The 16,350-nt window shown below is 39.9% G+C and overlaps 1 protein-coding gene across 1 annotated transcript in view; it reads right to left on the bottom strand.

Moving 5' to 3' along the window:
* The window catches only part of CEP152 (centrosomal protein 152kDa), a 100,208-nt gene that overhangs the window by 43,071 nt on the left and 40,787 nt on the right, over nt 1-16,350 (bottom strand). The window contains exons 12-16 of the mRNA XM_006831868.1: nt 12,834-13,038; nt 2,991-3,119; nt 1,668-1,777; nt 822-950; nt 542-680 (exon numbers count right to left, since the gene is read on the bottom strand). Coding sequence (XP_006831931.1) covers nt 542-680; nt 822-950; nt 1,668-1,777; nt 2,991-3,119; nt 12,834-13,038 — 712 coding nt within the window. The remainder of the gene's footprint in view (nt 1-541; nt 681-821; nt 951-1,667; nt 1,778-2,990; nt 3,120-12,833; nt 13,039-16,350) is intronic.

Raw genomic sequence — 16,350 nt, 5'->3', positions numbered from 1 at the left:
AGAATTCTTCAGGGAAGAGTTAAAGGGATGGAAACACCAGCTTCAGAAATGTGTAAACCTAGATGAAGGATGCACAGAAAAACAAGTTTCACATTTTGATTAATTTTATTAAATAATTTTGATATTTTCTAGGATTTGTAGCAATTCTTGACTTACCCTTGTATTCCTTTTCTACTAAGGTTTACTAATCATTTCAATATTTTTACTATATTTTATGAACAATATAATGCAAAGGAGCCCTGGTAAGGTAGTATTACGAATTGGGCTGCTAACTGCAAGGATGGTAGTTCAAATCTACCTGCTGTTCCATAGGAGAAACATGAAGCCTTCTGCTTCCATAAAGATTTACAGCCTTGGAAATCCTATATGGAGTCGCTATGAATCGGAACCGACTCCATAGCATACAACTACCACTGCCTTATTTATGTGATAGTCAAAAGGAAAGAGACTTCTAAGTACAGCTCCCCCATTTCACAAGAGAACAAGTTCACAGGTTTAAATGATACTTCTGACGCCTGAGAAAAGGACATTTCGACTGTACCTTCGCCTCCTGAGACTGCTGCTCCTTCTTCTCAATGGTCTTCCTGAGATTCAGTTCAAGATTATCTTTCTCTCTGCACACTGCCAGGTAACATTCCTGCACAGCAGCCATCTCTTTATTCATTTTGTCTAAGTCAGACCTCGGATATGCAAAACCAGAAATTTAATAACCACAAAAAAGACAAGGGATGCACAATAAACAACGTTCCTCCAACTGACAGAATAGGAAAAGGCAGTGCTTGTAGTTAAAAGGAAGGCAGGTTTTACTCTTTGACTCTCACCTAAGTTGCAAACGAGTCCCCTCATAAACCTCAAAGAGCTGCTGCTTCTCCAAGGCATGCTTTGCTAATAGGCTCTCCCGTATTTGGGTTTTCATAGCTTCATGATGCTGCTGATAAGTCCTCTCACACCTAGAGAGAAAGCAGAATCAAGGCAATGCCCACCACTACTAGAAACACCAAAATGAGCTGATTTTCCTTCCTTTCTTCCTGCCCTCCCATCTGTTTCCTCTAATGCGAACTAATTAAAATCAGGCTGGTTTTTCTCCAATCAACAGCGGTAATTATTCATTTACAACAGACAGGCTTAGGAGAATTTTTGAAATTTCCCTCCAGATGTTTCCAGAGAATAATCGGAAATGCAGATGGGAGAACGCCCAGTTCTTCAAACAGAAATAACAGTTGTAATGAAAACTTCTGTTGATAAAAAATTAGCTGAAATAATCAAGGATGTGGTTCCCAAATTCGAAGTCCTCTAGATACTAAGCAAAAGTATTAGTTGTAACCTACTCACAAGTAAGTTATGCTCCAAAGGTTTGCTTTCAAGTTTATGATTTGGTACTGGGAAAACATCATCCCTCCCAGTTCTCTTCTTTATAAAGAATAATTTGACTCTCAGACGACTCTTAAAAAACCAAACAAAACCAAGCTATGTTTCTGTGAACTATAGTTCCAATGATGCTATAGAACTCAACCCGCTATATAATAGTCTCTATGGAAAATCTGTTCCAAATTCTAATTTGAAAAGCCTAGGGATTCCATCTTCTCCATTGCTCTTGAATCTTCCAATGGCAAAGAGGAGGGAAAGGAGGCAGGGAGGCAGGTATTCAGCCTCTTTAGAGACTTTACCTATCCACAGCTTCTTGTTTATCACGGTCAAAATCTTGTACCATTTGCCTCATTTGATTACATAAGTCTTGATTTGTATTTCTCAGTTTTTCATCAGTTTCTTTAAGTTCCTAGATACAAAAGAACAAAGCATTTAGAGAAAATAAAACTATCATTGCTGTTGTTGTTAACTGCTGTTAAGTCAGTTCTGACTCATATCAACCCTGTATAGGGTTTCCAAGGAGTGGCTGGTAAGTTTGAATCACCAACCTTGCGGTTCAAATCCACCCTGCAGTCCAGCACATTATCATCCCACAGTGCCACACACCATGGTCCTGGAGTGGCTGGTGGGCTTGAACTGCCAACCTTGCAGTTCACACCCATCTTGCAGTCCAGCACTTTATCCCACAGCGCCACACCATGGTCACTGATTAATGTTATCTCTTCTTTTAATCCTCTGCCATATAACATTGTTGTTGTTGTTGTTATGTGCCGTGGAGTTGGAACTGACTCATAGCGGCCCTGTATAGGATTTCCGAGGCTGTAAATCTTCACGGGAGCAGAAAGCCTCATCTTTCTCCCGCGTAACTGCTGGTAGTTTTGAACTGCTAACCCTGAAGATAGCAGCACAATTCGTAACCACTATGCTACCATAGCTCCTTGCCATATAACATTAGTTCACGTAATATTATCATACTTCTATAAAAGAAAACATTTTCTTCATGTTTTGAAGATTATAGGTTCTTAATCTCTGATAGGTAACTTTCTGATAGGAGTATCAGTTAAAATTTTGTATTTATTTTGAAATATATTAAATAAAAACATTCAACCATAGAAGTGGTAGTTGTGGTTATGTGCCATGGAGTCGGAACCGACTCATAGCGACCCTATGCAGGGTTTCCAAGGCTGTTAAATATTTACGGAAGCAGAAAGCCTCATCTTCCTCCCACGGAACAGCTGACTTTAAGGTTCGCAGCCCAGTTTGTAACCACTACGCTACCAGAGCTCATTCAACCACGGAAGTATTGGCTAAATAATGCCTTAACGTAAGTCTTGGAATTCAATCATCTTCAGCAATGATCTAAATAGGTTAAGTTTTACTTTTGGGTCAAAGTCTGGCTTTGACTATACAGCCAGGAAACTGGAATCACACAGACTGACCTGCGGCTGAGACTACTGTCCAGTGACCATAAGTAAAGGGAAGGAACCAGCACCCATGATTACCTAGTAATAAACGTGCTATTAACTCACACTGCCTCTTTGTCTTCAAAAGGTCTATTATGTATTTTGTATTTTAAGAAGCCATGAACATGCTCATAAAATATCGGGATAAAAATTAATCACCTGATTTTGTTGTTGTAAGACCTGAATTTCCTTCTTAAGCTGCAAAATATCATCTTTGCCCATCATGTCAGAAGTGGAAGAGTCAGGCCATAATTGATTAGATGGTTTTTCTGAGCTACTTGTTGTAATCTGTAGAGCAAAAAGTTTAAAGTTATTCAGGCTTGTGAAATTTCTTTAACCATTCATTTTGAAACATATTCACATTTACAAAGGCATTGCAAAAACAGTACAAAAATGTTCATATATCCTTCACCCACCTTCTCCAAATACAACCACAGCACTATGATCAGAACCAGGAAAGTAACACTGATACAATGCTATTGAACTAATCTACAAACCTTACACAAATGTCTCCAGTTTCTGGCTGTTGTCCTTCTGGCCCAGGATCTAATCTATGAGCACATATTGCATTCAGTTGTTAGATCCTTCCAGTCTCCTCATATCTTGCACTGCCCCTCAGTATGTTTTTTTGTTTTGTTTTGATGTATACAAAAACACTCAGACTATATAATCATCTAAACAACCAAAGGGCACATCCTGCAAGCCTGCCTCCTGGCCACGAGCACACATCCTTTCTCTTTCCATGAGTCTAGAGTCCTCAGCTGCTCTATCTCTCCATGTCTTCATCTTTGCCTCCATTTTTGGTGTTGCTGCTTCTCTGGATAGTGTCCCACATTCCGCTCATGCTCTTCTCTCTTGATAGTCTTAGGGTCCTCTGTTTCTGGAATGTAAGATTAACTACTCCTCCCTGTATGTTACAAAACTTCAGTATGCTTTTGTTGGCTTGTTTTGTCTTAGAAACTTGTGACATTTTTGAAGAGTACCAGTCAGTAATTTTTAAGGATATCTCTCAGTTTGGGTTTTGCTAATGTTACTCATTATTAAACTCATGCACCTTTAGCATGAATGAATGTCACAGAAGTGATATGCCCTGGTACATCACATCTGGAGACACGTGATGTGGTCATAGCTCATCATTGATGATGCCTAAACCAATTGGTTACAGTACTGTCAGTCAGCCAGGTTTCTCCACAACAAAGTTATCACTTAGTCATAAGTATCTAATGAAGAGATTCTTCGAGACTATACAGATATCCTATTTCTTAATACACTATCACTGCTCTCATAAAGATTCCCAGCCTCAGAGAGCTTACACAGGGCCACTATGAGTCGGAACCGACCCGACAGAATGCAGCAGTAGCACTAAGTTTAAGAAGGATGGCTTCAATGACTGGATGACCTGAGCTCAACTAGAAGAAGAAAGAAGAGGGAGAAAAAAGAGTAATCTGATATAATTTGATGAACTTGACCTACACCTATGGATGCAGTAGTTCAAAAGAGGGAACAAATCTTTACAGCAAGGATCATTCCCTCCCCCTCCATATACAGAGTAGACAGGGATGGGCAACTTGGACATTGACTATCCAAAATGGGGGGCTACAAAGGCAAGAAGTGACTGGCTTACAAGCTTTCAAGACAGAACCTAGATCTGGAGGGCATGGAGGAAGGTAAAATCTCCACTGAGTAGTATCCAATCTGTCTAGGCGGGGTTGATGAAAGGAAATGCAGATAGGTCTCTTGTGATACAATAGTGAATAATTGTTATCAGGACTGATTGTGAGAGCTGGAAATGTAAAGGTAGACATTTTGTAGCAAGGAGGGGAGTGATTAACTTTGCAGTCTGGGAGCAGAGGTCCCTGGGACCATCAAGGGAGAACAGTGAAGAGCGGGACCCTACCCAGAGAAGCAGTGATGCCTGAGATGGAAGCAGGGACGATGACGTGGAGAGATGGAGCAGCTGTAGACTTTAGACACAGAGAAGGAGAGGGGCTGTGTGCTGATGACCGGGGGCAGTCTTGTAGGGTATACCCTTTGGTTGGTTGATGATGCATGGAGGGGATTGTAACCATGGCAATGAAATGATATACGATAGGATGAATGTAAAACTAATGTTCTCCCATGTAAACTATCACATATTCACAATAAAACATTTTAAAAAAAGAAAAGAAGGATCAGTCCCTGGAAAAGCACATCATGCTTGGTGAAGTAGAGGGTCAGAGGAAAAGAAGAAGACCCTCAATGAGATGGATTACTGCAGTAGCTGCAACAGTGGGCTCAAACGTAACAATTGTGAGGCTGAAGCAGGGCGGGCAGTGTTTCCTTCTGTTGTGCATAGGGTCACTCTGAATCTGACCAACTCGGCTGTACTCAGCAACAGCTAAGTTTAACATTTGTCCGGTTTCTGTATTTATTCACTCTAGTCAGTATAGATTCAGATATTCATTGTATTCAATAGATACACATTTTAAGATTGATGATAGACTTTGGGTAAATTTCTTTCCACAGAGGCTGTACAAATTTATACTGTCAACTAGTGCAAGGGTCTGTCCAACTCTTTTCACCATCAATAACAGTGGTGGTGGTAGTGTGTCGTGGAGTTGGTTCTGACTCATAGCGACCGTGTATAGGGTTTCGGCGACTGTAAACCTTACGGGAACATAAAGCCTTATCATTCTTTCGTGAAACGGCTGGTAGTTTCAAACTGCTGACCTTCAAGTTAGCAGCCTGACTCGTAACCACTATGCTACCAGAGCTCCTTCAATAACAGTAGTTATCTTTAAATAATCAATACATTTGATGGGGAGCTCTAACACTTGATTTGATTTGCATTTCTTTTATTGCCACCAGAGTGAAATCTCTCACATATCTTCATTGCTCCATTTGTTTGTCCATCTAGTCTGATTTCTGTTTATATAACTTTATACATTTCCGTCTTGCAATCTAAATGCTTTCCTTTTCTATTTTCATGAGTTATTTATTCATTTAAAGGAGCTCTGGATTACGAGTGAGGTTGCTAACCTCAAGGTCAGAAGTTTGAATTTACCAGCCGATCCTCGGGAGAAAGATGAGGCATTCTGCTCCTGTAAAGATGTACAGCCTCAGAAACCCTACCCAAGACCACTATGAATCAGAACTGACTCGGTGGCACACAACCACCACCACCATCTAAGGGCTTTCCTTTTCTATTTTCATGAGTTCTTTATTCGCTTAAGGATTATAAAGATTCTTGTTACTTGATTTATTTTTCATTCATGTACAGACCTGGGCTCTGAGCTCTCTTCTGCTCTGTTTAAAATATATTCTCTATCAAAGTTCAACTTATTCATTGAGCTGTGGTTGTTGCTAGCTGTCGTGGCATCAGTTCTGCCTCATGTGACCCCATGTGGCAGACTTGAACTGCTCCGAGGGGTTTTCAAGGCTGTGACTTTTGAAACATATCACCAGGCCTGTCTTCCGAGGCATCTGTGATTGGGTTCAAACGACCAGCCTTTTGGCTAGTAGTCCAGCACTTAATCATTTGTGTCACCCAGGGACTCCAATCATTGGGATAGAAAAGGGATGTGTATCTTTTTCCCATGGAGGGTGACAGAACCCCAAGGCTTTGGATCATTCTCTCAACTCAGGGTTGAGCAGCAGTCCTCACTGTTTTCAGAGGGCAGACAACTCTAGTTGCTGACTTTCCCCTTCTCATTTCCATCTTTTCCCAGAAGTCATTTCTACGAGCCCAGTAAAAGGAGAGAGAAGCTAGGAATACCTAACTCGTTTATTTAGCTTCTCTCCAGATTTGGGAGTGCTCATGAGATTTTTAAGGGTTCGGCTGACACACAAGAACGGCCTCCACTTTTTAAGTTTATGCTATCCATAAAACTTTTTAAGTTTATACTGTGCTTCTTTCATAGTTATGTTGTTGTTGTTGTTGTTGTTAAGTGCCGTCGAGTCGGTTCTGACCCATAGCGACCCTGTACAGGGTTTCCAAGGGTGTAAATCTTTACGGGAGTAGAAAGCCTCATCTTTCTCCCGCGGAGCGGCTGGTAGTTTTGAACCGCTGACCTTAAGGTTCGCAGCCCAATTCGTAACCACTATGCTACCAGAGCTCCTTAGTTATGTTGTTAGGGGTATGTTTTTATTACAATGAATGAAAGTACCAAACTGATATACCAGAAACCTCTTTAGAGCTAGTCTTTATACTCAACTCAGACATGCCTCCAGGGACTAAGTGGACAGTCTTGTTAGTGCAGTAGCCCTAGGAAGATCTTTAAATGTCACAACAAATGTTCATTCTAAAACATAGATTACTGGAGATAAATTTTTCTTTAAGAAAACAAGAAATTTAACAGCAACTTTCCTCAATTCCTATGTCAAAAAAGATTCTAGCTAGAATCCTTCCAAATTGGCTGTTGAGCAATGCCTGTCAAGCACTGCTGGAATCACAGTATGACTTTAACCACACTGTAACCACAACATGCATTGGAATAGTAATCTTTGTTGAGTATCAGGCACAGAAAGGATTCTATGTTTTATTTAGCATGCTCACAGAGAGTACCGTAGATGTAGGCTCTGACTGCAGGGAGATGAGTTTGGCTGTCCCAAGGACTTTACCACATTCTATCTAATGGCCCAGTTGTACAATCCGAATAAAAGGATGCTATTTGATCCATTCCCAATCAACACATATTATTACATATATATAAAGGTTGTTCTTAATTAATGTTCATCACATATTATATTAGCTTGGAAATGTCATGAAGCAGCATTTTCTGGTTTTGTACAAAAATGATTTTGCAATTGTAGATAAGGTTACTGAGTAAGAACTCAGTATTAAAGAAGTTATTATGAATACTCACATGACATAAGGGCAAAAATCCATAACTCTGTAATAATTTTAAATTGTTCTATAATAAAATGAATATAAAATATAAGATGCCCCTACAAGAAACATGGTAAAGAGACTATTTTTGTGGACCTCCTTAATACTTGGAGGTGGTAGTGGTGTGCCATGGAGTCGGTTCCGACTCATAGCGACCCTGTGCATGGTTTCTAAGGCTGTAAATCTTTATGGGAGCAAAAGCCTTATCTTTCTACCACGGAAGAGCTGGTAGTTTCAAACTGCTGCCCTTAAGGTTCACAGGCCAATTTGTAACCACTACACTACCAGAGGCTAATTTAGGGAAAGGACTTTGTTGACCCAATGCTCTTTAAAAAGATGATTAGGGAAGTTTGAACTGATGTGTTCTTTCTCTGAACACATTTCCCTATAGCTAGAAGTTCCAATCATTTCATTAACCTCAGACTGCAAATTGTGATCATGCTTAGTAAAAATTGTGACTTCATTAAAGATTTCAGAAACGGTGAGTTTGTATACTCTAGGTTTCTAGTCACTTACCCACACTATGGTCACTTCAGTTTATATGGTGGTGGTGGTGGTGTGCCATGGATGGAGTCAGTTCTGATTCATAGTGACCCTGCATAGGGTTTCCGAGGCTGTAAATCTTTACAGAAGCAGAAAGGCTCATCTTTCTCCCATGGAACCACTGGTAGTTTCGAACTGCTGACCATGAGATTAGCAGCCTGACTAATAACCACTACACTACCAGAGCTTCTCAGTGTATACAATGGGGGGTGGGGGGGGGACTTTAAAAAGTTCATGGAGAAATTCCATTTTTTTCATGAACTTTTTAAAGCTCACTCATAATTCTGTTTATGGCTGAAATGTCTTTTCTACCTTCTCTCCTGTATTTGTCCTTCAGGACTGAGATCCAATGGCACTTTCCTAAAAGACTTCACTAAGGTCACTGTAACATCTCACCCCAACCCAATGTAGTTCTTCCTTCTCATCGCTCTTTGTTTATAATTAGTATCACTCTTTTTATACACATTTATGGATGTCCATAGCTGTACAGAATCTGTACTGCTGAATAGGGTAGTAATTAATGAACACTCATTAATGGCTAGTCTGAAGTGAGTTATGTCAAATGCATACCAAATTTCAAAGATTTAGTACCAAACAATTATGAACTGCATCTCACTAATATTGTTATATTGATTACATATTAAAATGAGAACATTGTGCATATATTATTGTTAGGTGCTATCAAGTAGGTTCCAATTCACCGGGACTCCAAGTCCAACAGAACAAAACACTGCTTAGTCCTGAGTCATCCTCACAGTGGTCATGTTTGAACCCATCGTTGCGGCCACGGTGTCAGTCCATCTCACTGAAGGTCTTCCTCTTGTTCACTGATCTTCTATGTTACCTTCTTCAGGGACTAGTCCCTCCTGATAACATGTCCAGTGTATGTGAGACAAACTCTAGTCATCCTCTCTTCTAAGGTACATTCTGGCTTTAGTTCTTCCAAAACAGATTTGTTTGTCCTTCTGGTAATCTGTGGTTATTCTAATGTCCTTTGCCAACATCATAATTCAAGTACATCAGTGCTTCTCTACTCATCCTTATCCACTGTTCAGCTTTCACATGCCTATGAGTTGATTGAAGATACCAGGGCTTGGGTCAAGAGAACTGTAGTCCTCAAAGTGACAACTTTGCTCTTAAACACTTTAGAAAGGTAGTTTGTAGCAGACTTGCCCAATGCAGTATACGTGATTTGACTTCATGACTGCTGCTTCCATGAGTGTTAACTGTGGATGCGAGTAAAATGAAATCTCTGGCAACTTCAGTCTTTTCTCCATTTATCACGAGGACCTTTGTTTTCTTTACACTGAGTTGTCATTAATACTGAAGGCTGTCTTTGATCTTCATTCATAAGAGCTTCAAGTGCTCTTTACTTTTAGGAAGGTCTTCTTCATATCTCCAGCTTCTCAGATTATTTGTTCTACATACAGCTTGAATACGTATGGTGAAAGGATGCAGCCCTGATACACACCATTCCTGATTTAAAAACATTCAGTACCCCCTTGTTTGAATGAGCTCCTCTTGGTTTATGTAAATATTCCTCACAAGCACAATTAAGTGTTCTGGAATTCCCATTCTTTGCAATGTTATCCATGGTGTGTTATGATCCACCTAGGGAAATGCCTTTGCATATTCAAAACAACATAAGTAAACATCTTTCTGGTATTATCTGCTTTCAGTCAAGATCCACTGATATAACAAATAAATTATTTAGTTAAACTAGGTTAAATAAAATATACTATTAAAATCTACTTTATAACCTTTTATGTGAATGAAACTACTAGAAAATTGAACTATACACGTCTCTTGAATTAGAGTTATACTGGACAGTGCGAGTCTAGATTCTACGTTCATGGAAAGACCTTGGTTTCTCTCATCATTGAATTCCACAGACCTTGTACAGAGTAGTTTTTCAACAATATCCAATTATAGACTTGTAAATACACACACACACTCATATACGCTTTGATTCAATGAATTTGCTCTTCCTCCACATACCTTCCAAGCCTACTTTCTGACTTACAGATTAAATATGAGGAGCTTCGAAAAGTTTGTGGAAAAATGGAATTAAGAGCTGGTGAAATTTTTCAACGGACTTTATGATGCTCCCTCATAGAAAGAACTATCAAAAAGAGAAACAAGAGGCCAAGGTAAGTCTGAAGTTGTTCACAGGCCTGCGACCTTGCCTTTATTATTTTACTGCCATCTGTCAAGTTATTACTTCATTAATTTAACAAATATTTACTGGAAAAAATACGCAGAAAATTATGAAATCCCTATACAGTAAGCTGAAGCAGAAAAGACCTGCACAGAAGGACTGAAGAGCCAGTTTAGACACAGAATGTTGAGGAAAATACCTTGTCAAAAGGACAGCTAGACAAAATGAGTATGTAGCTACGGCAGGGTTTTCTTCAAACTATCTATCAACCAGGCTGTAGGAGCAAAGAGCAAGGCTAAAAAACAACACAAGGCATGCCCAGCATCAACTGCCCCACGTGGGCAAGAGCATCTGTGCAGCAAATGCCAACCAAAAAGCAGCAAGAGAATCGTTTAAAGAGCACAGTCAGATTAGGTTCTTATTCTCCGAAATCTGGGACTATTCTCACCAAAATGCTTAAATGAGTCAACTCGAATCTTTTCACACAAATTGAGATATAACCTTTCATCTCACCCAGTTAAAACAGTTCGATTTAAAGACGATGTGAAGTATAATCTTAGTAGCTGGGTGGGGCATTCTCATTTGGTTATTAAAATTGAAATCATTTTGTATTCATCAAATACAGTCACTCAGAAAAGGCAGCAGCCTTGGCAGAGTTTTAACAGTAAAAATACACTACTGTTTCTGCAAAATAAATTAGAAACAATTAAAATGCCATTGTAACAAACATCATAAAACTTCTAGCATACTGTAATGAATACAACTCCTAGTTAAAGAATTGGGAGATAAAACAGTACTAAAAGTATAAAGTAAAGTGATTTCAGTCCAGGAGTAGAGACTATACTAGGTACATTCCTTTCTTCCCCCTTCCGTTTCCATAGTTATTAGGTCTTTTTTATGAATTACCTTCTCCTGGGAGTCCAGATGGGTTTAGACTTGTGAAGTATGGAGGTGAAAGGGGAATCTGTTAAAGCAGGCTGCCCTAAGGATGTCTGTGGTAACATGATCTTGTAACAATAACCTTGGCTTATTTATTAGTCCCTGGTGGCACATGCAGTTTATGACTGACTACTAATCATGATGGTTAATGGATCAAACTCAGTGCCCATTTAAGAAAGGTCTGGCTACCTGCTTCTGTAAAGCTTATAGAGCAGTTTTACTCTGTAACACGTGAGGGTCACATGAGTCACAATCAACAGCAATGGGCTTGATTAGATTTAGAATTTATTGGCTGTGTGTTTTTGTTTCAATTTGCCTTACAAGTGACTCTGTACCCTCATGAATGCCTCCAGCCTCATCTCCCTTATGGTGGATTTCAATGCTTTGATTCTGTGACTCTGACATCTCCATTTGGTTCAGTTCCTCTCCCATCTCTACCATTACAACACACTCTCCTTTTATGGAGGAACTGGGGTCAGAGAACTTCCATACACAAAATGCTACAGGGTTTCCTTGTGGAGATTTTAATTGCATTCCTGAGCATTGCTGGTATAGGCCAATCTTGGGGAAATGCAGATACCTTTATGTCAACTGCTTCCTTGTATTTGCTGCAAAAGAATTTGACCTAATTGTTATCGCATTCGGTAGGTGCCAAGACCAGCCAGAAAATATATTCTTCTAAGTGGCAATTCCTTCTATAAACCTTACTTCTAAAAACAAAGGCAAATGGGAACAAATCCTTACAGCAAGAATCATTCCCATCCCCTCCACACACAGAGTAGACAGGGATGGGCAACTTGGACATTGGCTACCCAAAATGGGGGTGGGGGTCGGGAGTGGGACTACAAAGGCAAGAAGTGACTGGCTTACAGGCTTTCAAGAGGGAACCTAGAGCCAGGGGGCCTGCAGGAAGGCAGAATCTCCAGTGAGTAGTATCCAATCTGTTTAGGCAGAGCTGATGAAATGAAATGCAGATGGGTCTCTTGTGATACAATAGTGATTATGAGGGTTGGAAATGTAAAGGTAGATGTTTTATAGCACAGAAGGGAGTGAATAACTTTCCAGTCTAGGAACGGAGGTCCCTAGGACCATTAACCGAGAAGAGCTGAGAGCGGGACCCTAACCAGAGAAGCAGTGATGCCTGAGATGGAGGCAGAGACGATGACATGGAGAGACGGTGCAGCTGGGGACTTTAGATCCAGAGAGGGTGAGCAACTGCGTGCTGAAGACTGGGGGCTGGTTGGTTGATGATGCATGGAGGGGATTGTAACCATGGCAATGATACGATATATGATAGAATGAATGTAAAACTAATGTTCTCCCATGTGAACTATCATATAATTCACAATAAAACACTGAAAAAAAAGAAAAAAATTAAAAAAAAACAAAGACAAATGAATGAACCCCTGCGTGCTGAAGGTTTAATTTAAATGTGTAAAAGTTTTCTCAATAAGACTTAAAAAAATAGTCCTTTAACTCTACAGACTCAACAAACCTCAGTCTTGATGCTTTTCTCATCCTTCTCTACTTGTTGGAGATCCTCAATTTTTTTATGACAGTCTTTGAGTTCATTCTGCAACTGGGAAACCAGATGGCGCTTCACCGAGTTGCTACCCAGCAAACGTTGTACTTCTGCTTTCAGCTTCAGAATGACCTCTTCTTTGGAAAGCTCTTCATTGGAGTCTTCTTGCTGCACGACGCTAAGAGAGAAATTAGAATTTTTAAGATTAAATTTAGTAGCAAATCATCATGGCTATTCCTTAAAAGCTACTAGCCATGGTGATAACCATGTTTTGTGACCTGGTACAGCTATATACTAGTATTTCAAAACAATTTTAAGCTTTGTCATACACCAGGGTACCTTTGCCATGTCCCCCCCCCCACACACACACAGAAATAACTTTACTCCTAGGAGGACCATTTCCAAGCTTGGTCCTACTTTCTCACTGTAAGGAGTTGAGCCCTGTGGCCTTAGGAACTTTTGTTTTATACTGCATAAAGGAGCTCTGGTAGCGTAGTGGTTACCAATCGGGCTGTGAACCATAAGGTCAGCGGTTCGAAACTACCAGCTGCTCCGCGGGAGAAAGATAAGGCTTTCTACTCCCGTAAAGATTTACACCCTCGGAAACCCTGTTACAGGGTCGCTCGATGGCACTTAACAACAACACTATGAGTATGGCTCCAAGAGAAACATAAAAATTAAGAAAGTAAGAAAAAAGAGTAAATACTAGCCACCGTAACCAGTTGTTGTTGTTGTTGTTGTTGTTAAGTGCTGTGGAGTTAGTTCCCACTCATAGAGACTCTGTATAGGGTTTCTGAAGAGCAGCTGGTGAGTTTGAACCACCTATCCTGTGGTTCAAACCAACTTTGGGGTCCTGTGCTTATCCTACAGCACTACACCAGGACTCCAGACAGTACAGTATATACAGATCAATGGAACAGAATGTAGAGCACAGAAATAGATCCACAGATATATGGTTAACAATATATTGATAATGCAGTCTTGGTGTGGCACTGTAGGATGAGCACTCAACCTCAAAGTCAGATTGAACCACGAAAGTTGGCAGTTTAAACTCACCAGACACTTCTCGGAAACCATGTACAGGGTCACTATGAGTTGGAACCAACTCCATGGCATTTAAGAATAACAAATATTGATTGCGTATTTTGATACATATTTTATAAATATATTTTGATTATCAACAAAAATTCAAAGGCAGTTCAATGAGGAAAGAAGTTTTTCAGGCAAATGATGTTAGAACAACTGGATCACTATGAAACAAGGCCAACTCTTACTTCACACCACATTCAACAGTTACCATAATAGATCACAGACATAAATGTAAGCGCCAACACAGTTAGACTTCTAGGGAAAAAAATATGACAAAATGTCTGTGGCCTTGGTTTAGGCAAAAAATAAACAAGGCATAAAAACCATGAACTGTACAAGAAAATTAATAAATTGGAATTCATAAAAGCTTAAAATTTTTGCTCTTCAAAAGACACAATTAAAAAATGAAAAGACAGGCCAGGAACTGAGGGAAAATATTTATAACGTGTATATGGGACAAAGGGCTTATATTCTAGAGCAAGGGTGAGGAATGTCAAAACAACTGTAGTTTCAGACATCACACTGGTGGTGGTGCAGGTGGTCGTGGTGGTGGTGGTGGTGGTGGTGGTGGTTGTGTGCCATGAAGTCAGTTACAACTCATAGCGACCCTATATAGGATTTCCGAGGCTGTAAATCTTTACGGGAGTGGAAAGTCTCATCTTTCTCCTGCTGGTAGTTTTGAACTGCTGACCTTGATTGAAGTTAGAAGCCCAACTGATAACCATTATGCTACCAGAGCTCCTTAAGACATCCTATCAGGGGTGAGCTAATTAAATGTTTGGCCAAATATAGCAGATAAAGGTGTGAACATTGTTTCCTGTTCATTGGCCTCTCACTATCTGCGCACCACCACACTAGTGACAAGTGTGGGTTCCTGAGGGAGTGGATGCCCCACTCCCACCCCCCGAGAGGTCTACTACCTATAGGGAAGATAGAATCTCCACTAAATGGTTTTCACCTTGTCTAAAGGATCTGCCACCAATCATCTGTCAGTCTGTCAGTTTATGGTGACTTGTGAATTGCTGTGATTCGAAAGGTATGTCACCGGTATTTTAAATACCAGCAGGGTCACCCATGGTGGAGAGGTTTCAGATGAACTTCCAGACAAAGACAGGCTAGGAAAAAAGAGTGACAAACTACTTCCGAAAATTTAGTCACTGAAAACCTTATGAATAGCAGAGAAACACTGTCAGATATAGTGCCGGATAATGAGCCCCTTGAGTTGGAAGGCACTCAAGATGCTACTGGGGAAGAGCTGCCATCTCAAAGTAAAGCTGACCGTGATGACGTGAATGGAGTAAAGTCCGTGGGAGAAAAGCCCAATAGACCTTCATTTACTGATGGGGCACAACTCAAAATGAAAAGAAACAGCTGTAAACATCCACTGAAAGTCAGAACATGGAATGTACAAAATATGAATCTGGGAAAACTGGAAATTGTCAAAAATGAAATGGAACGCATAAACATTGACATCTTAGGCATTAGTGAGCTGAAATGGACTGGTATTGGCCATTTTGAATCTGATAACCACATGGTTTACTACTTCGGGAATGACAAATTGAAGAGGACTGGTGTTGTATTCATTGTCAAAAAGAATATATCCAGATCAGTCATGAGGTACAACACTGCCTGTAATAGGATAATATCCATGTGCCTACAGGGAAGACCAATTAATACCACTATTATTCAAATTTACGCACCAACCACTAAAGCCAGTGAGGATGAAATATAAGAATTCTACCAACTTCTTCAAACTGAAATCGATCAAACATGCAATCAAGATGTATTGATCATCACTGGTGATTAGAATGCAGTGGAAGGATAAGTAGTTGGAAAATATGGCCTTGGTGATAGAAATGATGCTGGAGAACGTATAATAGAATTCTGCAAAATCAATGATTTGTTCATTTCAAATACCTTCTTTAGACAGCATAAGAGACAACTATACACATGGACCTCACCAGATGGAATACATAAAAATAAAATTGACTACATTTGCAGAAAGAGAAGATGGAAAAGTTCCATATCATCAGTGAAAATAAGGCCAGGGGCAGACTGTGGAACAGACCATCAATTACCCATATGCAAATTCAAACTGAAGCTGAAGAAAATGAAAACAAGACCATGAGAGCAAAAATATGACCTTAAATATATCCCACCTAAATTTAGAGATCATCTGAAGAACAGATTTGATACATTAAACACTAAAGACCAGAGTTGTGGGATGACATGAAGAACATCATATAGGAAGAAAGCAAAAAGTCACTGAGAAGACAAGAATGAAGGAAAAGGTCAAAACGGATGTCAGAAGAGATACTGAAACTTGCTCTCCAGCATAGAGATGCTAAAACAAATGAAAAAAATGTCCAAGAGCTGAATAGAAAATTTCAAAGATCAGCTT

This window comes from Chrysochloris asiatica, unplaced genomic scaffold (assembly GCF_000296735.1).
Source record: "Chrysochloris asiatica unplaced genomic scaffold, ChrAsi1.0 scaffold00004, whole genome shotgun sequence".
Classification (NCBI taxonomy): Eukaryota; Metazoa; Chordata; class Mammalia; order Afrosoricida; family Chrysochloridae; genus Chrysochloris; species Chrysochloris asiatica.
Note: the sequence above shows the minus strand (reverse complement) of the source record. Positions and strands in the feature narration are given on the sequence as shown.